General features: G+C 40.5%; 4 protein-coding genes across 4 annotated transcripts in view; 1 reads left to right on the plus strand and 3 right to left on the minus strand.

The window, feature by feature from the left end:
- nf1a (neurofibromin 1a) overlaps positions 1–23755 on the plus strand; it is a gene marked incomplete at its 5' end in the record, with an annotated part of 65945 nt that overhangs the window by 29384 nt on the left and 12806 nt on the right. Inside the window, 6 exon segments of the mRNA XM_035679457.1 lie at positions 634–744; positions 18607–19039; positions 19157–19497; positions 20380–20582; positions 22155–22348; positions 22426–22566. Coding sequence (XP_035535350.1) covers positions 634–744; positions 18607–19039; positions 19157–19497; positions 20380–20582; positions 22155–22348; positions 22426–22566 — 1423 coding nt within the window.
- On the minus strand, positions 4550–6360 carry omgb (oligodendrocyte myelin glycoprotein b). The gene is made up of 2 exons (XM_035679764.1): positions 6158–6360; positions 4550–5540 (listed from the first exon to the last, which is right to left on the minus strand). The coding sequence occupies exons 1-2, from the start codon at positions 6358–6360 to the stop codon at positions 4550–4552; spliced, it is 1194 nt and encodes a 397-aa protein (XP_035535657.1).
- LOC118341250 (protein EVI2B) lies at positions 10732–15141 on the minus strand. Its single transcript, XM_035679458.1, has 2 exons — positions 14994–15141; positions 10732–14455 (listed from the first exon to the last, which is right to left on the minus strand). The coding sequence occupies exon 2, from the start codon at positions 14413–14415 to the stop codon at positions 13114–13116; it is 1302 nt and encodes a 433-aa protein (XP_035535351.1). The 5' UTR covers positions 14416–14455; positions 14994–15141; the 3' UTR covers positions 10732–13113.
- LOC118341251 lies at positions 16351–23479 on the minus strand. The gene is made up of 3 exons (XM_035679459.1): positions 23355–23479; positions 18262–18425; positions 16351–18101 (listed from the first exon to the last, which is right to left on the minus strand). The coding sequence occupies exon 3, from the start codon at positions 18095–18097 to the stop codon at positions 17453–17455; it is 645 nt and encodes a 214-aa protein (XP_035535352.1). The 5' UTR covers positions 18098–18101; positions 18262–18425; positions 23355–23479; the 3' UTR covers positions 16351–17452.

Genomic DNA, 23755 nt, shown 5'->3' on the forward strand with positions numbered 1-23755 from the left:
TGAAGCTGTTAAAGCCGACTGACAGCTGATCAGCTGTGATCAGAAACAACGTCACTTCATGTGACACTTCAGAGGAAAGGACATCTCATTTCTCTAAAAACATATTTCCTCGTTTCTTCTCTCATTGCATGGTTTGGCAAGGAAAAGATGCAACTGAGAGATAAGTGAATGCAATTAAGAGATATGAGATGTATGTATGTATGTATGCAAGTGTCGAAGAGCAACATGTGGGAGGGGTTTTTAAGCCAAAAAAATAAAGGGAGAAATAAATAAGGAGACAAAATGAACATCTTTTTGATGTCTAAATAACTACATTCTGGATTGCATTTTGTAGCCTTTTTTTCTAACTATGTCACTACTTGCAATAAAGAAAAACTTGCAACAAAATCAGCTTGCAAATGCTGTGGCTCTCCCAGTTACACTGCTGAGGTAATTCTTTGTTCATTTGCTACAGCTGTTGTTTTAAGATGTCCTCTAAATACCCTACCTGGGTTTATGTCGGGTTCCTCTTTAGTTTTTTTCAAGCAGTAACCACCATGACTTCTTTCTGAGGTTAACGCCAGAGTGCATTTTCATAAAGCCTGTCAGATATTAAGGTGTGACTGATCCTCAGCTCTCTGATTTGTTCTGTAGGCACCAGGTACATGAGAAGGAGGAGTTTAAAGCCTTAAAGACCCTCAACATCTTCTACCAGGCAGGAACCTCTAAAACCGGCAACCCAGTGTTCTACTACGTGGCCCGAAGGTAGGACCTCTTCTGAAACACAAACACATTACTGTAAATTGTGATTTAGACATTGTGTAAAAAATATGGTAGGGGTGGTATGGTTGTGGTAGTGCATAAGGTATGTCTAATGTCTGCCTCTTCCTATGTGAACTTGACAAAAAAATATTCAATATAATATTGTTCAACAGAGCATCAGAACCTACTATAGAACTGAGTCAAACCACAAACGGCTACATTTGTTCATTCTGGACATGGAAATTATAACAATCCCAACTCAGTAGCGTTTTTCAGACATTTCAACTAGGGATGTCCCAATCAAGTTTTTGCTCCCATCCCAGTCCAAGTCTTTGTCTCATACTGAGTCCAAATTGAGACTTTATTTAAATTTATTTTTGTAAATTTGTATCTGGCACATTGAAATAACAACTATAGCTACTAAATCTGACACTCTTTATTTCTCTTGAGCTACTTGATTAGGAATGGGAATTGGTGAGATTTTATTGATGCAATACCATTAAGTTTTTTACTTGACAAATGTTCTTTGGCTGAGTACAGACAAACAGACTGACAACAGGATTACACTACCAACTACATTTTAAACAACCCTCCCAGCCCTGATCAGCGGCAGCTAAAAGCTTTGCTAATAAGACAGAGAAAGGAGAGATGAGACTTGTTAGCATTGGGAGGTTAGCGGATCTGTGAATTTTGCCAACCACTGTCTGGACTCACCATTGCACCAAAATAATTTTTCACATTAATGCACTAATGCAATGTTTGAAGGAAATAGAAAACACTCAAAAACACTGTTTTGTATTTTTCCATATGTTCCTATTTACCTGCAAGTCTGCCTTCAAAAACATTTGCTCTCCAAGCTGTAGTGCCTTTCTGTTAGACATGCTTTATTGGAAAGAACACAGGGAAAGGAAATAGAGCTGAAAGTGTGACAGTGGCAGACAATAGAGTGTAGTAAAGACAGGGTGGACATTTTTTTTTTTGCTGCGTTTTAGCAAACCAGTCCATTAAAATATGCCTAGATAGTGATCCATCTCTACTTTCAAACATATCACACAGTCTTCATCAGCAAGGAAACGCATACATCTGTTGATGTCAATAGATGTCAGCTGCTTGTCACCTTAGCTGTGTTTAACTGTAAAAGCTGTCTGGTGGACCTTGAGTTGGGATCTTCACTGTATATTTGTAGTTTCAACAAAAAACACATTGCATCACATCATACACTTGTGCTAATGTGTTTTTTTTCTTTATCATTGCAGAAAGAAAGTACTGTATGTGTCTTTGATTAACTTTTGCTAGCTGTACCAGTTCTGTGATCTGTATAACTCTGTTATACACTGTGGTGAATCATACCCTGTGGCGCAGTATGTGAAATTTCCAGGATGTTGACACACCTATCAACAGTGGTTGCAATAACCACCCAACAGTTTCCGTTTCAAGCAGATAACAACCTTCAGATTGATGTGAGAATTACTGCTGTGCTACATCCCATACCCTCGGTGTCAACTCTGCTTATTCATAAATCTAGCCCTCTACCAAAGCAGAATCACTGACAGCCTGTGTAATGGCTAAAATTCCCACTAAACAAAGCAGGGAAATGTATTGGTCTTGTGTTAATTACCACTGATGTTAGTTCTTGTATTGTTTTCTGTTTGGGTATTTACTGCGCAGACACCTTTTGTTCTGTCAGTGTTCAGCAACAAAGATGCAGACAAGTGCGCCCAGGAAGGCTGTGATAAGAGCTCGGAGAAAGAACCCTTCTAAAAGCCATGTCATCTGGCTGATTGACATTCTTAGAACTACAGTACATATTCATTTCATCATGGTGAACTAGTATTTTGGATCTTTTTATTATTACTTACTTACTAATCAATTACTAATCAGTCAAATGACCAAATGTAAACCTACAGTATGATTTTATTAAATATTTTTATTTGCATTAATGTTTAACTGGATCTCAGCTATGTCAACAGTCTATCTGGAATTCTGCAGGATGATTTGAAATAGTAGAATAGTTCCATGTGGCCATTCAGATTCCTAATTTAAGGCTTATTTTCACCATACTGACAGATCTAGATATGCTTTTAACTCAGCATCCATAATGTCCACCACTGACTTCCCGCTGCCTCTTTTTTTTGTGTTTGGAGGGAAAACCCCATACTCCATGTTTGTCCCAAGGTTGCCAACTATTCTAAAGGATGATTATTTGAATCATCAGAGAAGAAGCACCCCAAGAAGAGGTTTTACAAACATAGTCTTGCATACCTGTCAAGCTAAATGTGTAGTGATGTGTAGAAAAGTAGGCTATGTGCAGCCCTGCCCTCTTTTCTTTTTCTTTCTTCTTTTTTTTGGCTGGTGCGTCTAAGGTCTATCATACAACTCCTAATCCAGACCAGATCACTTCCTTTACTGCTGTCCAGTGTAGTAGTCACTGCAACTAATAGTGAAGCCAGGAGCCATGCAGGATCTTTATCATGATTTGTCAGATAGGATACTGGAATGATGAATATATTGTCAGCCCTCCTTTGAGTGGACTGTTTAATGGCCTTATAGTATAATAAAGCAGCACCAACATTACAAAACACAGTCACAACTGTATATGACAGAAAATGAAAGAATTTGATCTAATAATAACTTTGACTGGAGTATCTTTGCCAAGAATACAAAACAGTTATTGTCTTTGTTGAAATTTTGATGGGCCGTCCAACTGTCTTTTCAGTGTGATTGTTTGATTCTTGTGCTTGGTTTATTTTGTTGCATCAAAGACTATTTGATATCATGTAATTCATACAATTTCTATTATTTCTTATTGTTTCCACTGCAGACAGGAACAACTATAACTATTCTATGAATTTCTTTTTTCTTTTAATCCTTTCATTAAATTAGCCCTTTATTGGTAACTTTTTTCCTATTTTGTTGTATAGACATTTTTAGGCTCCTCACCACTAGGGTGCCCATATCTCAGTAGGTAGTCTTCTAAATGCAGGGTTGGTGGTTCATGGTTCCCCCGGCTGTGTCCATGTGTCAGAATTGTTGCCTGGCTGCCCACAGCTTCCCATGGCTCTTAATGTACAGGATGGGTAAAATACAGAAGAAAAAAAATAGTTTCAGTGTATGTAAATGATGAGAAATGACACTTAAGGCTGTGGACCTACTAATACTTGCGCACCTAGTTTTGAACCATTAGGATCATTACAACCAAAAATATATTTGTTCAGAACCCAAAAGTAGCAGGTTTTCCTTGGGAACCAAGGTGGGCATGTCATATTCTCCCTCTGTTGATGATGCATCCTTGATTACAATGGTTCAGCTCAAAACGTGGGCTGGTTCACTAGATAGCACCAAGGTTCCAACAATCTTGAACCGAAGCAGTTCAAGAACCACAGGTGGTGGGAAAACACTAAGAGGAAGCCAGGTGTGCCACTGGGGGCTATGGAATGTTATGCAATGTATATTGTCAATCCTCAGTAGCACAAGCATCACCATTATGAACAGAAGCGCAGAGAACATAGCAGTCTGTCAATGTGCAAGCATTATACTGAGAGTTGGGCATTGATATTAGCACTCCACATATTCAGATATTTTGAGTTTCTGTGTTGTAGGTTTATACAGTTCATAATTGTGTACAGGATTGTGAGAGACATGTTGTACATGTTGAGCTAGTTGAAAGATGATTGTGACTGAAGGTAGTAACAGTCGCAACAGTTTTTAGGGAAATGAAAATGGAGGCGTTAAGTGGAGTTAGTTGGTCATATATTCAATGTCCAAAATAATACAGTAAGTAGTGTATTCTGGATCCAGTCAAGGTAGTTCAGAAAGTGTTGAATGCTGTCGTCACAAATAAAATAGTCAGGCTGACAGTTTGATGAGTCTCAAAGACGAGTCCCTGACCGTTATTCCGTGAATTAGCTACTTTGGGCTTCTTGGTTGAGGACCACAGGCTCTTTGTTGTGCTTGTGTGTGTGGAGAAACTATCAAAAGTTGAGGAAGATGTCCAGACAAACACCATGTGGTCCCCGGATTCATTCACTCCTCTTTTATCCTGATATATTCCTGTCTCGAAAAGTGCAGATTTCACCTGGTAACTAGACGTGACCTCTGCAGTCCTTGCTGGTGATTGAACATCATGCCCTTCACCTCTGCTATTAACCCACAGTGGTGGTTCTGTGAATAGTGCAGAGTGCCACTCCCTCCCCGGTGTTGCCAGATGGGTTTGCCCACAGATGGGTCTTGTATAACAAGGGCAGCCTAAGATGGTTGCACGGGTCTGCTCAGCCCATCTAAGGAGCCGTGTTATGTTTTCTTCTTCTTCACAAGCCCAGGGGTTATCCCCAAGAGTCATCACCTCCAGCATCTTCAGCTTATCAAAGATCCCTTCAGGTAACCAGGAGAAGCGGTTAGCATGCAAATAGAACTGAGTCAGCCTCGGCAGCCGATCCAACGAACCAGGCAGGATCTGCATCAGATAGTTATGTGATAAATCGATGCTCTCCAAGTTGTGTGGCATGTTTGTGGGCACAGTCCAAAACCTGTTGTGGCTGAGGTTGAGAGCTTGGAGACTGGGCAGTGTGTTGTTGATGAAAACCACTCTCTCCAGCTCGTTGTCCGACAGGTCCAGTACTTTCAGGTTCCAGTGGTAAGCTGTGTCATTTTTGTCCAGCGAGCGTAGATGGTTCCCCGCCGCTCGAATGTCCCACAGAGACCGTGGCAAGGCAGGGGGCAGGCTCTCCAGGCGGTTGTAGGACAGGTCCAGGGTCCGTAGGTGGGCATAATGGCTGAGCTGGCTGTCCAGACCCTGCAAGCTGTAAAAGCATATAGTGAGAATTAAGAGATAATGAAAAATGCTAAATTGTATAACTGTAGAGAAGAGTTATAAAGTTAGCAAACTGACTCAGTTACACAGTGTTGCCCATGTTATGTTTGCTAACATTAGCCACCATAAGCTACTGCTTATACCTGACCAAGAAAGGCGTGACCAGTTATCATTATTTATGAGGTCAACTTGTCATATGTAAGATGGAGTTTTGTCAAGTCCAATAGATGCACTTGAAGTGCTTTCCCACTACAGTATATTTACTGTTACCACCCTGACACTTAACATTAAGGGCGTGAAAGCATTTTGTGAGATGATGAGCTGCTCTTGTCTCTCCAATTCAGTTTTGTGTTGGGCTCAGACAGATATCTTTAGCAGTGAGGGCCTGCATGCTGTACAAACAGCCCTGAAGATTTTGTTGGTACAGAGGTAAGAAATACTGGCCAAATATCTCTTCTTCTTAACCTTAACCCTTGCATCTTTCAGAAAAGAATAGCTTTAGTGGGACCTGCTTTAGGATTGTAGATCTAACTCTGTACCTTTTGTCACCTCTCACGTGCACAGAAATCCAGTAATTGTCAGAGTGTGCCTCCTGTAGCTGCTTACCTATTAAAAGAGAGGTTGAGAAAGCGGATGTTGTGCTGCAGACCAGGGGGTAGCTTGGTTAGGCCTCGTGAGGAGCAGTCCACCACACGGTGTCCCCGGCTGCAGGAGCACACAGAGGGGCAGATGGACAGCACCCAACCTCCAAGGAGCCCACAGAGCAGCAATAGAAGCAGGCAGAGCAGAGAGGCAGAGCAGGCAGGCATGGTCAGGGCTCTAGAAAATGAAAAAAAAAAGTCAAACAGAAAGTATGCAAAATCATTTCACACCATTTTATGTAATGGATTAGATCTTCTGTCTATTATGGTAACACCAACGAATAGTTTGGTCCATTCAAATTCTGACCTGTTTTTGGTGTATAGAGTTACATTTTGATCCGATTTCTTGTATGTATTCCATTGTTTTTCAATAGCCCAGATAATCCTCTGGTGTGCTGGCTTCGGAATTGTTTCAGCGAAGTTATAAGTATTCTCCATCAATGTTATTGCCTAGCCATCTGTAACACTGCAACAACACTGAAATGCATGTTCTAGTTTAAAGTTTAAAACTTGCATTGCTTTAGACATATATTTATTTATATCACAGCCCAGTGTCCATGCCGTGATATATAACATAGCTTCAAAAAATAAGATCAATTCAGTGACACAAGTTATCCACTTATCCGATGAAATATCTCAACATGTACTTGATGCACATAATCTGGTGAATAGATTCACAGTTCTCAGATGGAGAATCCTAATGACTTGTCCTGATACTTCAGTTTAATTTCAAATACCTGAAAAAAGTGACATTTTCTCTTCCCTGTTGAGAGTATTAGAACGCTGGTTTTAGCGTTTTTGATTTTAGCTCAGCTTCACTAGACTCTACAACACTAGAGTGTTGTTGCAGTTGTATCAAGTGAGAAAAAAAAAATTAAAACCTGGTAAGGTTGCTTTTTCTAAAATCTGACTACAACACGTAGTTAGCTTTATGGTAGGCCAGCCCAAGGTTTTTCATGTTTTTACATTTTGTTTTTGAAGCTAAAATTAGGTCAGATTTTGTTTGTTATTTTGCGTGGACTTGTCTTTGGGAATCCTCAACTTTTTCAGCATTATTTTGGTATTGCACATGCTCAGATCAAATTCATGGTGCACTTCCACTATAAGCACCAGAGTCCTCACCAGACTCCAATTTACCCTACCTCTGGGACCGCTTGCAATCTCAATAATTAGTTTGACACTTCCTTTTTGACCGAAACTGAGGCTACAATCCTGCAGCAGCCGAGTTGTATGAATAACATGAACCTTGAGCTGTCATCACAATGTAATACCACTGATAGTATGTGCCACTGGATTTTGAACAGTTTGAGAACAATTTACTTTTGATGCATGTAAACTGCAGTACAAATGGATCGCAATCTGATTATTTTTAATGTCAACCACTTCAAACCTGTCAGGACCAGACCTGTTGTAAAGTGGGACAGATAGCTTAGCTTTCTGCTCTTGATGCATTTTATAAGGGTGCTAGTCATCCTGAGTGCCAGCCGGTTTGAAGCTCTGCCAGTGGGACTGGAGCTCAGAGTGCTGCAGTGAGACTCAGTTCATTCAGGACGATACACCAACTGTGCTTCCGCAACTGCAGATGTTCTGAGCTAAACACTGAAGGTCCATGTGTGTTTGTGTTTTCAAAGACAAGACTGTTGGACACCCTTGAAATGCGTTCCAGAAATTTCCTCGCCGTTGCGTTGTCCGGTTGATGGCAGTGGATGCTCTGCTGTGATTGTGTCTCACATCACTAAATTCCTCTGTGTGTTTGTTTAAACGCTATGCTATTACTTTTGTCAATGTCTCTGTGGAATACTAAAAGGTGAAATCTGCATAGAGACAGAGCAGGGAGTAGCACAGCCTCACACTGTAGTTTACTGCATTACCAGGATTCAGACTGAAATGGGTCACTGCCCTTCCCTTTATGTGTATATGGGTCATAGGCTTTTTCTTATTTTTTCATTTTAAAGCACTCACCTCATCCTTTCTAGTGTTGTTCTGTCATCTCTCCTTTTTCACTGTTGTCTCCTCCTCCAGCTCCAGCTGTGTGTTTTTCTTTTTCCCTTTGTGCTTTATCGGTTCTCTGCTGTTGGACGGTAGTGATTTCAAGCTTTTTTTCCTGGCTCTTGTGGATGTTGTGGCGTGCCACTAAACATGCTGCCTACAAGCACCGGCCCCTGTCCTGCTCACCACTCTGCAGGCTCCAGATGCAGCTGAATGTGTGGGGAGAGAGAGAAAGGGAGAGGGAGAGGGAGAGAGAGGGGAGAGAATTGCAGCAGCGAGTCGGCCCACTCTGCTGCTGATGAGGCAAGCAAGAGCTGTGTGTTGTCTGTTGTGTGTGGTGTGCTGACAACAGCTGCTTCAGCAGCGCCTCTCTCCTCTCTTCGCTCTCTCTCTCTCTCCTCTCTCTCTCTCTCTCTCTCTCTCTCTCTCTCTCTCTCTCTTCTTCTCTCCTTCTCTTCTTTCTCTCATGCACAAGGCATTGTTTATGCACGTTTATATTAACAATGGATAAATTGTCACTTGTATCATAGAACCCCACAGAGAATTACCACTATCTAGATTGGTCTACCTCTTGCAGAGCCTTTCCAGGCTTCCTTTGAGCTCATTTGCTTTTGGGTTTTACAGTTACATTGTTTCAGTGGTCTTGTCTTTCATTTTAGACTTGTTTCCAGCAGACAGCAGGAAGCTGGTTTTTAACAAAATGAGCTCCAGTATTACCTGATTAAGCGGCTATAACATCATACTTTTATCATTCAATGTACGAAAATGACATTTATGAAGACAATGTAAAAGTCTGTCTTTTGTTAAGTGATTGGAAATATAGAGAAATTAACTGGTAAAAGCTGCCAGCTACCTCGCTTTACCAAGCTTTATTTAGTAATTTCAGCTCATTGTTTAGCAGTCCGGCCCACAAACATTACTGTTTTGGCTCAGTCCCCCCAACCCGTCCCATAGCGGTTGATTGTCTCTCTAAAAACCCTCTGTAAACTATCTAATCCAAGCACAAATATCAGAGCACTAGTTGCTGATAACATAATGGAGCATTTAGCAGCTAAAATCAAATATTTTGCAACCAGACCGGAGGAGAAACGGAGAATGAATTTGGGCAATGAATATGAATATTAGTTGCTAATCTGCTGAATATATAAAACAGCAGGTCCATGGGTCTTTAGGCCTTAACCTGCATTACATTATGACTTTCCAGGTTCTAAAAAAATTAGATTGAATTAATGGAGTTAGTTAACGTTACTTACGAGTGACGCTTGTAAATCTGTTTTGCTGGGAAATGTGTTCTTAATATATCAGTGTTGTATTGAGTGTATATTTTATACACAAATCTGACGGATCTGTTTGTGTGTTCCGCCAATCTGTCGGTTTGCCGCCCAACTGGTGTCAGTCGTAGTGACTGCTTGTGACTGGCTACCTGCTGAGAGTGACAGTACATGGGTTAGTTGGACTTGAAAGTTAGGGTGGCTTCCAGTTACTGATGAGGGTACCTTATATGGATGAAGATCTTAGTGTTATTTAATTTTAAATTATTAGTGACATTTGTTAAGAAGCAGCCAGAAAATAGAGTAAAAAGGATGTGACCATCTGAAACATTCAACGTGATGTTACTGTGTAATACTAGACTGTGAGCTAGTTGCTTTATCAATCCAGAGAGTGACATCTTACGATTGTGTCACAGTTATATTAGTAAAAAAATGTAATTATCCTCCAATAAATACAATCCCAAGTCTCCGCATGAATAGTATGAAAAAGTGCAAACATATCGTGGACTGAAAAATGGTTTTGAAATGTGTCCCATATCTATTATTATGATTGACAAGATGTATGATAATGGCTTAGTAATGGTCCCATTTTTTATTGAAATGGTTTTACTGTTTAAGTATTAGGTGTTATGACATGAAATTAACTGTCGTGTGCTTGGGCGTGTGAGAAAAAAAGAGAGCAGAACAAATGAGCCGATGGCAGGGAATTGTTCTGTCTTGTGGTGTGTATCATTTATGTGTGGTCAATGGCCCCATGTAATAAGTGTGGTAAATGGCCATTAAATCTATGTTCATTCCCGCTGTGTTCACTTTCTATGTGTTTCTCTACCTGAATGCTCCTCTCCTCCTTTCTCATGCTCTGGACGTGTATTTCACACACGTCTTAAAAAAAAGTCACTTGCGGCACGCCTCCTCCCCTTTTTCTTTACCGCTGCTGATGCGCCTTTTTTTCGGCGGGCAACTTTTTCGTGTGGGAGCAATTATCTACCGGAAGGTGTGGGTAAAATTTTTAGACTAAGACCGTTATGAGGGCGGCGTTTGCGTTATGTGGAATTGCCGTGACCGTTCGTCTTTTCATCGTCGTTTCTCGTCGTTCGTCGGTTCTCGCGTACTTCCTATTTCCGAATTTTACCGGGAACGTTTGATTTTACGAATCCTACTATCCACGCCAGTCCCCGGCCCTATGCCTACCTCGATTGGTAAGCTAAAATGAGGTGAGGTGCAAAAGTCCAGGGCTGGCAGTTAGGGTTTTTAGGTTTTTTCACCATTTTCACGGAACAGGCGCATTTAACCATCCAAATGATTTCTAAACGGGTTTGATTAAGCTGGTTGCCAGGTTCCCCTTTAACAGATGGGCTACTGTCAGGCTGGTACATGTGGTTGTAAAATGACCAGCTGAGCTAAAATAGCAGTATATATAGCAATAACAATAAATACAATTGAAGTGAAGTAATTTACGTCTTCCTACGTCTACCTCAGGTTTTAGTACTTTTAATAGTTAAACTGATGCTTAGTTATCTATATTATGTACAGCTGTGGAATTATGTGGTGCGTGGTTTTTAATACAACATCAAAAACCACAACCACTCAGAGACATATGAAACCAATTCCACTAGGCCTATTTTTTAAAACAAACATAAAAAACAAATTAATGACATACAAATATACATTTACAGACATTTCAACAAAAGCTTCATGGTCAGGATTTGGTTGTAAAGGAAGAAGATGGCCAATACACCTAATTACGCTTCTCATGACTCAAAGTCTAGAAATAGCACTTAATGCAAATCCAATGTCACATCAAATATTTTTCACATCCATTGCCAAATTTTCCAACCAATGTAATCAAAGCTGGAGTAGGTAACTTTCATAGCAATGACTTTTTGTCTTTTTTGCTGAAACTTTCACTATACTGTACTGCAGCTTTAAGATCTGTTGCCAGTTTCTTTTTTCAGATATCACGAATTAAACATGGGCTGAAGGAGATTCTCATATTTCTACAGTATTTGTACAATCCACTTGTACCAGCTTTGCTGTTCCATACGTTTTAATTTTGTGTGGTACATTTCAGTGTGTTTTTTTTGTCGCCTTGTATGAGTAGTCCATTTCTGTTTACAATATAAATATTCTGGCAGTCAGCAGTAGGTGCAGCTGGGAACTGAAAAGTGCTGAGGATGGGGCACTGTGGCTAACAGTCTTGTAGCCAGTGGTTTCTGTATTATGATGGTCGTGCCCACACTTGCACTGGCACAGTAGAGGGGTAAAACTCTTGTAAGCAGACAGCATGTAATGCCATTTTTAAGCTTGTCACACAGGCCTCAAAGAACAGTGTACTAAGGTACTACTGCATTGGTCTTGTTTCACAGGCTTGGAAACTCCAACCACTATTTACTATACAGTCTATGATTATGATTGAATGATACGAAAGTCAGATGAGCATGATATATTAAAGGACCAGTGTTTAATATTTAGAGGCATCCAGTGGTGTATTTGCAGATTGCAGCTCCTTCACTTCATCCTCCCCTTCTAAGCACAAAAGAGAAACAACGGTGGCCAAGAAATGCCCAGAAAATGCAAACTGCCCTATATAGAGCCACTGATTTGTCAGGTTTGTCTCTTCTGGGATACTGTAGAAACATGGCGAACTCTGTGAAAAGCGACCTTCAGCGTCTGTAGATAAAAACAGCTTATTCGAAGGTAACAAAAACACAATACTAATTATTTCCATTATACACTCATGAAAACATACATATTAATATTATATTCCATTTCTGCCAATATATTCTCCAAATGTTAGACACTGGACCTTTAAATTCAAAGACGTGCGACTCAACTGCCAAAGCTATTGAACCTTCTTTCTTGTCAACTATACATGCCACATAACTCTGCAGATAGTGTATCAGTGAAACAAATATGTGTAGTCATGTGGTCTAACTTCTCTGACAGATGAAACAAAGCCCTTTTTTCATAATCCCCTAAGCCGTAGAAAATACAAAAGTCTGCATTTAGCTTATGGTATACACAGCTATTAGTCATATGTTAAACCGAATGCAGGCCCCTGTGCTTTACTGAAAGTGTTGCTGTTTGTTTTCACCACCACATATGCTTCTGCTTTTACATCATTTTCAAGATGACTATAAAACTGACTGCATGCGCCTTTATTGTTATATTTTCTCCAGTAGCAATCTCCACGGGTCGCTAAGGGCAGAGAAGATGTTGTGAAGAAAGCTTTTTTGATTTACACTCTTCTTGCTGACATTTTTACACAGTGAACAGAAAATACAGCAGGAGTCTGGTGTGAGGATCTCTGGAGTGGTGAGGGGGAGAGATACTTACCTATAATTTAGAACCAGGGTGTCTTGAAGGAAAGGCTCCAATAACCTGACTTATGACTCTAAAACTGCCCTGTGCGTCACACATGATTGAGGATCTAAAAGTGTGAAGAAATATTTTTCTTTCTACTGTTAATGATTAATTCTGTTAATATTATACTGCTGTACCACTTTTCAAATTTGGCAGTAGATAAACATCACTTCTCTTGTAATGATTTCCTCAAACTATGACAAGTTAGTCAGTTTCCTGTGTTTTCAGTCACAGTTGTTGTTGCCTCGAAACCAATGAAAGTGGATGCGTTGGGGAGGAGGGGGTGTATTAAGTTCACTTAAGGTTGCCCAAGGCCATCATTCAATTGTGCCTCAGCATTTTCTGCAGTTCCAGATAGAGTAGGGGGATTTTCAGGATTTACAATCTCTGAATTGTTATTAGTGGACAGCGGGTCCATCGTTTGTGAAGGGGACCCTGAGAAAAAAGGCTCTGGAGCGTCTCCGGTGCTTTTAACTTCAGGAACAACTACAGCAGCCCCATTGCTTTCTTGTGCATCATTTCCATCCACCTCTCGACCAGCTGTGCTCTCTTGACGTTTATTTCCGAATGTAGTACCTGCTGTCAAGTCTTCTAACTCTTCATCTGCTTCTGGGAGCAAGGACAACCTTTTGGACAGCCTCTGAGGCAGGAAGCTGGACAGAGAAATTCGGTTAGATGACCTCAGTGTTACCTGGCCATTGTCAGCTCCACCGTCTAGAAATGGCGAAGGGCCGGCCCATTCGCTAGTCATTATCTGCTGCCTCTGAAGCTTCCGTTTCTTTACATAGATGACCAGGAATCCTACCATCATAAACACCAAGGAACCACCTATTACCCCTGCCACTACTTTACTGTGGTTTGTTCCCTTTTTGTCTTTTGCGTTTTTTTCAGGAGGATGTTGTGTTTTCTTTGACTTGGTGATACGGGTGAATGGTTTCTTTGTCATGTCCATTGAAGTTTTGTATAAACCTGTGGACTTTGTAGCATCACCGCCTCTGACTGGGCTTGTACTTGCAGACTTGCTTTCAACAGTCTTAGTAGATGTGGTTGCATTAGAGATGAGGACTGTAGACCGTCTTGGATGTGTTGATGAATGAGTAATTTTGTCACTGGTGAGTTGGGAGGTTGACGTCTTTCCTGTGTCTTGGCCTTGGGTGGAGCTGCTCAGCACTCGAGGTGCCATTGTAGTTTTGGTTGGGTTGCTGACTTGGCTGGTTACCACCATTGCTGCCAATGTTGTGACTTTCAATTGTACATCTGTTGTGCCTACTGTTGAGCTGTTGTTGACTAACTGAGATGATATGGAATTGGTTGGAGCTGCTGCTGTTTGAATATTTGGTGAGAATGTAGAAGGATTTGTTTGAATTGTTTGCAGTGAAGGTTTCGTACTGGGTTTTGTAGTTTCTTTCTCTGTTGTAACTTCTGAGAGTTGATTTAAGCTGGATGCCTCCTGTGTTGTCAGCTGGCTGTGAGTGAACTCATTTCCTACCTCACCCGTCATCACAGTGGTGAGGTTGTCATTCTGGCCAGATGTCACTGTGCTGCTTGCTGTCAGTGGCAGCAACCATATGAAAACCAGGCTTAGGAAATCAATGGTCATTTTTTCTTCTATCCCCTGGTGCACTGTGCTGTCTTTGTAGCTGGAACAGAGGAAGTTGTTTTTTTTTTATCAGAGACGCACAGCAATACAGTCTGAAGCAATGCCCTCTAATGAGGAAATAGTTAATGGGAGTTTGAGCAAAAAAGTGTTAGGGTTGTGACAGCAACGTTTCCTCAAAATGCAACTTTAAATAGGCATATGTTTCAAGGGTTTGTACTGGGTATATTTAAGGCATTACAGTCAATGGTTTTTGCATTCATCGAGTGATCTTTGGTTACATGTTACAATGTTAAAATACCTTAAACTAAAGGAGATTTTCAGTAGAGCTTGCTTTGATTACTTATTTCTTTTTTTGTTTCAACTTCATTATCATTTCTCAATCAAAAATTGTAGTTGTGATTGATTCAGTTGCAGTGCTGAGACTGTTTTTGTCCATTAAAAATATACAAGTTGTATATAGATCTGTCATGCATGAAATTTTTTTATACTTTTGTGTGGATGCACCCATTTAGCATCAATCACATCTAACAACATGTTAGGTAGACCTAAAGCTACATTGATAATTCAAATCTACTCACCAGTGACTTTGCACCGATAGCCTCTGTAACCTGGTAGCTGTGTCGTTCCAGGATGAAGTAAATGTTCAATAGTTGTAGGGTCTTATGCAGTTGCCTGTCTGGCAGGATGTCTCTTGAATTAAAGCAGGAACTAGGGGCATAAATGGCTCTCTGCTGAAATGTTGACTGATTCTTGCCTCACTTACAGGAAGTGTGACATGTGAAACCTGATGACAGCCCTATGCATTTTCAGTCTATGCTAAAAATAGGAGTTCATGTTTCACACCAAGTCCTCTCTACATTAAAAATGCTTTTACAAAACACTGAATTGAACTCAATTTACATTTGTAGAAATCCACTATTTCCAGTAACTTGACTTGTATGATCAAAATCATTTCAACATGTAGGCACTTTTTGAAAATGTGCTCACTGACCGAACCCTGAACAAATTAGAAGCCATAAAGTCTTCCTTTTCTTTTCATGTTGACCAAGCCATTTTCCACTAATGGAGACAGAGGAACCAATTAAGCTGCTGCTCCCTATTTGGACAACCTTGCTCTTTGTTTCCTATAGGGATTATGAGTGAGACACATCTAAACTTGTGATGTGATTCTACATTTGCAAAGAAACTTTCTGTTTGATCACATAAAATACACTTATACATTTTTAAACACCAAATAGTTTTGCAGTTCCTCTTCATGTGTTACTATTGCTCATACAGCTAATGATGCAGTGAAAAGGCTGACAGTACTTTAATGTCTGCTGAGACACACTTAGACGCAGTCTAAACATTAACCTCAGTATTATTTGGCCACATCCAGTCTTAAGGATTGTCTGATAACTATAACAATAACTATAAAATAGGGCTGCATGATATGGTAAAAACATCACATTGTGATTATTTTGACAGATATTGCGATTGCGGTATGATTTACGATTAGTGTGGGAATGATAATTTTTGATGGCCTTTTTTTTCTCTCTCTCAATAAAAGATGACAACTCTTTGAGTGTTGGACTCCCCTCGTCTTTGTGAAACCATATCCTTCTGGTTTCTTTCTGTTTCTCTGTGCAACATACAGCAGCTCATCAATAATTATTGTCATAGTTGGTGTTTTAGGTGTGAATGACCCTTTAAGGCCAGAGGAGCTTTTATGTTCGTTCAAACCTCTGTTTCTACAGGTGTAATAGATCAGTCACATTTAGTCATGCACACAGGGAATAATACCTCTGGCTCAGAATTAAGTTACAATTATGCTTCAGTGCTTTTTTTATGATACAATCCCTAAAGAAGCTGATATAAATATAGCGATAGTGACTTGAATTATACACTAAGACATTGGCACAATGCAAAAATCCATTTATTTAAAACTGGCATTTTAACAGTCTCTTTTTCAGGTACACAAGCATAAAAAAAACAGTAGCATTAGAAAGTCTGCAGTACAGGTAAGAGATAATAGACAGCTAAACTGACAGAAGCATCAGAGATTTACTAATTAATATAACACAGACTGTTAGCAGAAATTGTACCCAACTCTCTGACCATTGTTATAACATGGTGTTGCCAGCACATGAGGTCCCTGGTGTGAGATCTAGGAATAGATCTTGGGAGTTCTTTGATACTTTAAAAGTGTTGATCTGCTTGTTGTTGGTTTGCCTTTTTGTCTGTTTCTTAAATTAATGTGTCCACTCAGTTGTGTTGTAAAATAAGACATTTCAAGCAGTCTTACAGTAAGTCTTGAATTTGTTAAGCAAGTGTGAAAAAATATGCAGCATGTTATATTAGATGTTTAAGTTAGACTTCACTAATTCTCATGAAACATGTAAAGAAAAATATACACCTTGATCTTTTTAAACGATAAGTTTGCCAAGAAGACACTTCAAATAACTCAAATATTCTCATTATTTTAACTAAAGTATTCTTTTTATACTAAATTTAGTATTCATGTACTACTTTCTAAACAGTATAAATATTTTGAATAAATTCCACTGATACTATCATACATCAAAACATATACAGACTAGATATTGAACCACAATACTTTTTTCATACTGACCAAAATGTATGTGGCATTGAGTATCAAACTAGATGCATTGTCAGATTTGTAAACTTGTTTACTTGTTCTTAGATCAGATAGTTCCTGATTAAAAGCATACCTTGACAGATTTAGACTCGATGCTATTAGATATATAACATTTGAGAACCTTGGCTTCCTTTGTTGAGTGAAAAAAGGGGTTTAGTTGAAAAATGTATTTAGAATTCTCAAAGAAATGCATTGAAAAACAATTTTGGTATGGGTACCATAACTCAAGTATTGTATCAACACTAATATTCCACATTTCAATTGCATTTTAGTGAGGTTTTCGTTTAATTCTGTGATGTGAAAAAACTGGAAAGAACATGAATTTAACCATAAGACATTAGCTGAATTGAGTGGTTGCTGTTTGTCTTGAGTGAAAGTTGCCGTGGTCAGGATAACTCCTTACACAACAAGGGGCATGTCCTCTAGATCCCTGGGGACCTCCAGACAGGAGTCCCTGGAGCTGGAGCTCGGCATCAGACAGTCCTTCTCTTCAGGATCAAAAGCCATTGCCATGGCCCCAGCCTCCTCCTTTCCCTCTTGTATTTCAGCCAGCCTTTCCTTTTCCACCTCGCTGTCTGCTCTCACCTCCTCAAGCATGACACTGGCATCACACGGCCCAACCAGTCCCCCGGCCTCCGGCCGTTCAGTGCCCCAGTAGCCCACACTGCTCACCAAGTCCATATTGGACCGGGAGGTTCGGGGGGCATAAACCCGGCGCTGAATGTGGCAGACCTGGCATGCCAGTACCACAATGGCAACCAGCAGGCAGACAATCAGCCCCCCTGCTGAACCTATAGCAATCAGACCCATCTCAGTGTCGATCAAGCAGTCGGCTCGAGTGCCATTGGTGTCTGTATCAGGAGAGTTTGTGTGGTCAATCGCTGTGGGACTAGACACCACAGCAGAGGTTGAGCCGTCACCATGATCATTTGTTGTGTTCGAATAAGTTAGCATGGTTGTAAGGTGTTGGTCTGCATCAGTAGGACAGAACGGCAGCTGGTTGAGCAAGAGAAACAGCCAGAGAGCAGTTCTGGTACCTTCCATTATGCTGAAATAAAACAAATGTTTTGAAAAGAGTAAATTCATTTTAAAAAAGACCTTCTTCATCACTTACAGCCTAAACTATTTAAGATGAATTTAAATCGAAAAGGTTTCACTTTAGATGTGATCAGAAAGAAGCAGCAGGATCTAGTTTTGACAATACTTACTTGAAGTTGTCTGATTTGGAGGTCTTGTTGGACAGATGCAGTGAGACACCTGCTGCAGTCAGACACTTGAGATGCTCTGAACTCACTTCCTGACCCCCTCTCTGGGTCTTTTTCTGCTCTGGTTATTTCAGGACCTCTGGTTTGATACCACAGATGCTTAAGAACTTACAAGAAATGAGAGACAAAAAGGAAATGCAGAAACCAAAACGGCATTCATTAGTGTCACGTATTATGCTATGAACTATTTTAGGCAGGGGCATGTGTACAAACATATAATGCACAATTTACTGCAGACGGCCTGAATTTTAATTTGTCCTTGTCTTTTTTTTTTTAAATCTCCTTCAGGTTCAAAACAGGCCAGATCAACGGTGACCTGCTCATCTACCATGTCCTCCTCACCCTCAAACCCTACTATGCCAAGCCCTACGAGATAGTTGTAGACTTAACACATGTAGGACCTAGCAATCGCTTCAAGACTGACTTTCTGTCCAAGTGGTTTGTGGTCTTTCCTGGTTTTGCCTACGAGAACGTAGCAGCTGTCTATGTTTACAACTGCAACACGTGGGTGAGGGAGTACACAAAGTACCATGAGCGGCTGTTAACAGGACTGAAGGGCAGCAAACGGCTCCAGTTCATCGACTCCCCTGCTAAGCTGGCCGAGCACATCGAACCTGACCAACAGAAGCTACCTGCAGCCACCCTGACCCTGGAGGAAGACCTGAAAGTGTTCCACAATGCCCTCAAGCTGGCCCACAAGGACACCAAGGTTTCAATAAAGGTGAAGATGCAACCATAGCATTCTGTACTAAAAGGTGCTGTATATTTTGACTGAAAGGATTAGATAAGCGAATAAGCCTTGGGTTTTCTAAAACAATGTATTATTCTTGCTGATCAGGTGGGCTCGACCGCAGTTCAGGTGACCTCAGCCGAGCGGACCCGTGTCCTTGGCCAGCCCGTCTTCCTTAATGACGTCTACTACGCCTCAGAGATTGAAGAGATCTGCCTTGTGGATGAGAGCCAGTTCACCCTCACTATGGCCAACCAGGGCACACCACTCACATTCATGCACCAGGAGTGTGACGCCATCGTCCAATCCATCATCCATATCCGGACACGCTGGGAACTGTCGCAGCCCGATTCCATACCACAGCACACCAAGATCCGACCAAAAGATGTTCCTGGCACTCTGCTCAACATTGCTCTGCTGAACCTGGGCAGTTCTGACCCCAGCCTCAGGTAAGTCCTGCAGGGCACGATTGTTTGACTTAGAAAAAACTGTTTTTCTGGCTCTAAAAGAAAAGAGGGTCGGATCCATGTTATTGAGGCACAGAGGATTTTTTTGCTAATCAAGCTTAAGGATGTGAGAATGCAAACGTAGGGGTAAAATCCATACTGTCATATCTGAAGCAAGCAAGTCCTATGCAGTGAAACCCTATCTGTTTGATGTCGTCTTATCATTCAATTTAAATTCTAGGGATAATGATTCAAAAACAATTCCTAAATTAAAAATCAATTCTTGAGCTAAAGGTCTGACTTTCACTCACCCACAAGTTCCGTGCCACAGTCAGTAACCGTCTCTAAATATTAATTTGTCCCTTCTTAATAGTACTATTAAGTTAACTATTATTAACTACCACTCCATTCTGCCTGATCAGTAATGAAATCCAACAGTGTGTCATTGCTTATTAGCAGACTGCCACTACGGATGCAGGGACTGACTTCTGGTCTTTCAAGCAGAACAATGAATTTTTCTAATTAATAATTATTACTAGTATTTTGTGTTTAATAAGAGTTGGGGTTTTTTTACCTCAAAGTTGAATTAAGTCATTAAATTAATAAATGCTTGCAACCGCTGCCTTTTTTGAAGACAGACTACAACTAACTCTACCGTGTACTTGCTTCAGATTGTCCAGGTGCAGAACTCTCTCACAATTGAGTTTCACCTTTTTTGTTCTGTCAACATTGCAATATTAACTAACATTTAGAAAATGGATTTTGGACAAGCTATTATTTCTGCCCAAATCTCTTAGTGACAACTGAGGAATAGTGAAACACTACTACTAGTACTACTCTTGTGCGGGCTTAACACCTCTGCTTCGTTGTCCATCCCACATCCAGGTCTGCGGCTTACAATCTGTTGTGTGCTTTGACCTGCACCTTCAACCTAAAGATAGAGGGCCAGCTGCTGGAGACGTCTGGCCTCTGCATACCAGCCAACAATACCCTTTTCATAGTCTCCATCAGCAAGACTCTGGCTGCCAACGAGCCCCATCTGACACTGGAGTTTCTAGAGGAGTGCATCTCAGGCTTCAGCAAGTCCAGTAAGTCTTAACTTGGGCTATTCAAAGTGCCTTTTTTGGAGGTTTATGCAAGATATGTTGTTGGGCACATGAGTAGATTAACTAGTAGGTCACATATTCTCTCAGCTGGAGTGGAAACTAGACTGCCCCCCATGTTAGACCAGAACTGACAATCTAAAAGCCCTTCTGGTAGCTCCTAGAGGCCATACTTATATACAGCTGAACCAAAGCAGTTTAGACCAAACCTCGGATGTTCAGAATCAGAATCTGAAATACTTTAATATGTTGTTATCCTTTAAAGCCCTGTGCTTTCACTAAGAAGACTAAGAAGGGTCTGTTAAAGGAAACTTTTAAGTTCTTGGAAGCACTCTAGGGTAGTTATGTAAAGTTATAAAAAAGCCATGCTGAATCCTTGTTTTTTCAAATAGTTAGTGCTTTTTACATTATGTGAAGCAGGTGTCATGTTGGCAGTGTGTCAGAAGGATTGCATTGCGCAGCAAAGCGCTAGATTAGTTGTAGGAACAGAGGAGAATTTTCTTTTCCACCGCAGCTTTTTAATATGCTGCTATTGTTACTGGTTTAGTTGATTTTCATAGTTGACCGTGGTTCTTCTGCTTGGGTTTATTATGATTGACTTGATTCTCTCAGTGCACACACATGTTGGATGTTCAACTCGTCCTCCCCTCCTTTAAAACGCCACACACTCCAGAAATGTATGTGATAACTACAGCTAGAACAAGCATAATAAACTTAATAAATGGTGATATGTGTTATATTGTGCTGCTTGTGTTAAATGAGATTCTACATTTCCCAATAGCATAATTTGGTGAGACCCTCTTCTGGTGGAGGGGCTCCATTCTCAATCTGGCTGCTCACCAAAACTTGGCTCTACACTCTCTAATAGTAGTTAACGCACTAATGATCTAACTGACTTTCTTTGTTTTACGCTCTCATGTTAATCTATGTCACTGTCTATCTACCCAAGCTCCCTGCAGACTCACCTCTTCTGTGTCTCACGAGCATAACCACGACCTGAAGCGACTATTTAAAAAAAAAAAAAAAAGATATTTATCCAAATTTTGCAGCAGAGTGCACTGCTCTCTTGGCAGAGCCAGCTCTCGTTTATAATCCCACAGACTCTCGCCCACCAACCCACTTTTCTAATCATGCCTTGGCCTAGTGCTGGCTGTGTTGTTTTTAAGTTTTCATGTTCTAAACATTTTATATGTTCCACAATGTTAATGTTACTTTTTGTTAGTGTTTGTAATGTGTTCAGAATATGTTGGTTGATGTTGGTAATGGTCATTTTTGTACTGGTTTATAGTTTTAGCCATTAGTGACATTTCTGAACCCAGTCGTCCATGCTGGCAGATCACTGAAGTGCTGCGAGGTAACTCTCACACTTACGTCACCCCTGGGGATTGGAAATCAGCAATCTCAAGTAACTGCGATTGGACGATATGAATGATATGAATGAAACAATCACACAACTTTATAAATCACTGATGATAAGAAAATCTCTAATTTCACCATTGATGTAACAGTGAACTATACCTGGCATTAAACCAGAGCGATGTTGTCTTTGTGTTGCAGGTATTGAGCTGAAGCATCTCTGCCTGGAGTACATGACACCCTGGCTGCTCAATCTGGTCCGCTTCTGTAAGCACAACGACGACGCCAAGCGCCAGCGTGTCACCGCCATTTTGGACAAGCTCATCACTATGACAATCAACGAAAAGCAGATGTATCCCTCTATCCAGGCAAAGATCTGGGGCAGCCTGGGCCAGGTGGGTCCACCACACCAGCAGCTTGATAGTAAAACGTGTTATTAATTTGACCTCTAACTTCCTCACTGTGTCTCCAGATAACAGACCTGTTAGATGTGGTGTTGGACAGCTTTATTAAGACCAGCGCCACAGGAGGCCTAGGCTCCATCAAAGCAGAGGTCATGGCTGATACAGCAGTGGCTCTGGCTTCAGGGAATGTCAAACTGGTCTCCAGCAAGGTGAGACTCTCCACTCTGAGCTAATACATGCTGGAATAATGTCTGCAGAGTTACCTGTGCTCAGAATGTTACTATGGATATATTTTGTTTATTGATGCAATAACACTTACGTCTTTGCTTTGTTTTTCACTAGAGCAATGCGTTTGTGAGCAAATACTAGAGCTATCATTCACTCATTTCATTTCATATCACTGCCGGTGTTGGGTCAGATTACTCTGTAATGTAGACAGGGACTAAATGCAAATTAGATACCATTTTTGTAATTAGTAATGTAATGCATTGGATTACAAAAGAAAATGTAAATGGCCGGAGCCGACCACATTGAGCTTCGGTTCCTTATAAACCTATGGGTGATGTCACGGGGGGTACATCCATTTTTAATTATACAGTCTTTGGTTTAAAAACAAAAATTGTTGTTTGAGAATCGATACAATATCACTACACAAAATATCAGAATACTCAAGTGTATTGATATTAGTCCTATGTTTGACTTACTCTAGTTTGTACCTCCTGTGCCACTTTTGAGCTTCTGCAAGGCACCCACAGCAGCTTGAGCTGAGACAGTGTATCGTTTGCCTTCTATTTTCATCCCAAACTGCAACAAAAAGCTCCATTTACATGTTCAAATGAATTCCACTGTCTTGATATTACATTTAGTTTGAATTATACTTTTCCTTATGTGCTGCATTCCATAACAGATGACTTAATGAATTTAACTGTTTAGTTTAGTTTCTGTACCAATTTGACACTTCTGTAAGAAATAAACATTGAATGTGATAATTACTTACTTACTAATGGAAAAATAAATCCAAAGTTGTAAATCACTCCTCACTTAGAGTATCCAAAGAGACAAATTCATCCACTCACTATCCATCATCTGTGTGCTTTGTATCCAAATTCAGCCTCCTACTCCGATAAACAAGCACAACATACACAGGCAGACACAATAGAAAAGTCAGGCCCTGGCTCCTATTATGGCACACAACAGCACTGCACTGAATAGTGGCCATTGTGAAGACTGTTGGCTAAGAAAAGACAGTCAGTGTTTAAGTTAAAGTGCTGCTCCCCTCATTGATTTTCTGTAGTTTAACCAAAGTGTTGAATTTAATTTAATATCAGGTTAACATGTGTAGGCTACATGGCTGTGGGAACATACATGAGTGTTTGTGCTGGTGTTGTCCACACAGTC

This window comes from Morone saxatilis, unplaced genomic scaffold (assembly GCF_004916995.1).
Source record: "Morone saxatilis isolate NCDOM2014 unplaced genomic scaffold, NCSU_SB_2.0 Contig8, whole genome shotgun sequence".
Classification (NCBI taxonomy): Eukaryota; Metazoa; Chordata; class Actinopteri; family Moronidae; genus Morone; species Morone saxatilis.

Excerpts from the sequence above, each read along its gene's own strand:
- omgb (XM_035679764.1), bottom strand. The coding sequence starts at position 6,360 with ATGCCTGCCTGCTCTGCCTCTCTGCTCTGCCTGCTTCTATTGCTGCTC. Across the intron at positions 5,541-6,157 it reads CTCAACCTCTCTTTTAATAG|CTTGCAGGGTCTGGACAGCC; the intron begins GTAAGCAGCTAC and ends ATGCTTTTACAG.
- LOC118341250 (XM_035679458.1), bottom strand. The coding sequence starts at position 14,415 with ATGACCATTGATTTCCTAAGCCTGGTTTTCATATGGTTGCTGCCACTG.
- LOC118341251 (XM_035679459.1), bottom strand. The coding sequence starts at position 18,097 with ATGGAAGGTACCAGAACTGCTCTCTGGCTGTTTCTCTTGCTCAACCAG.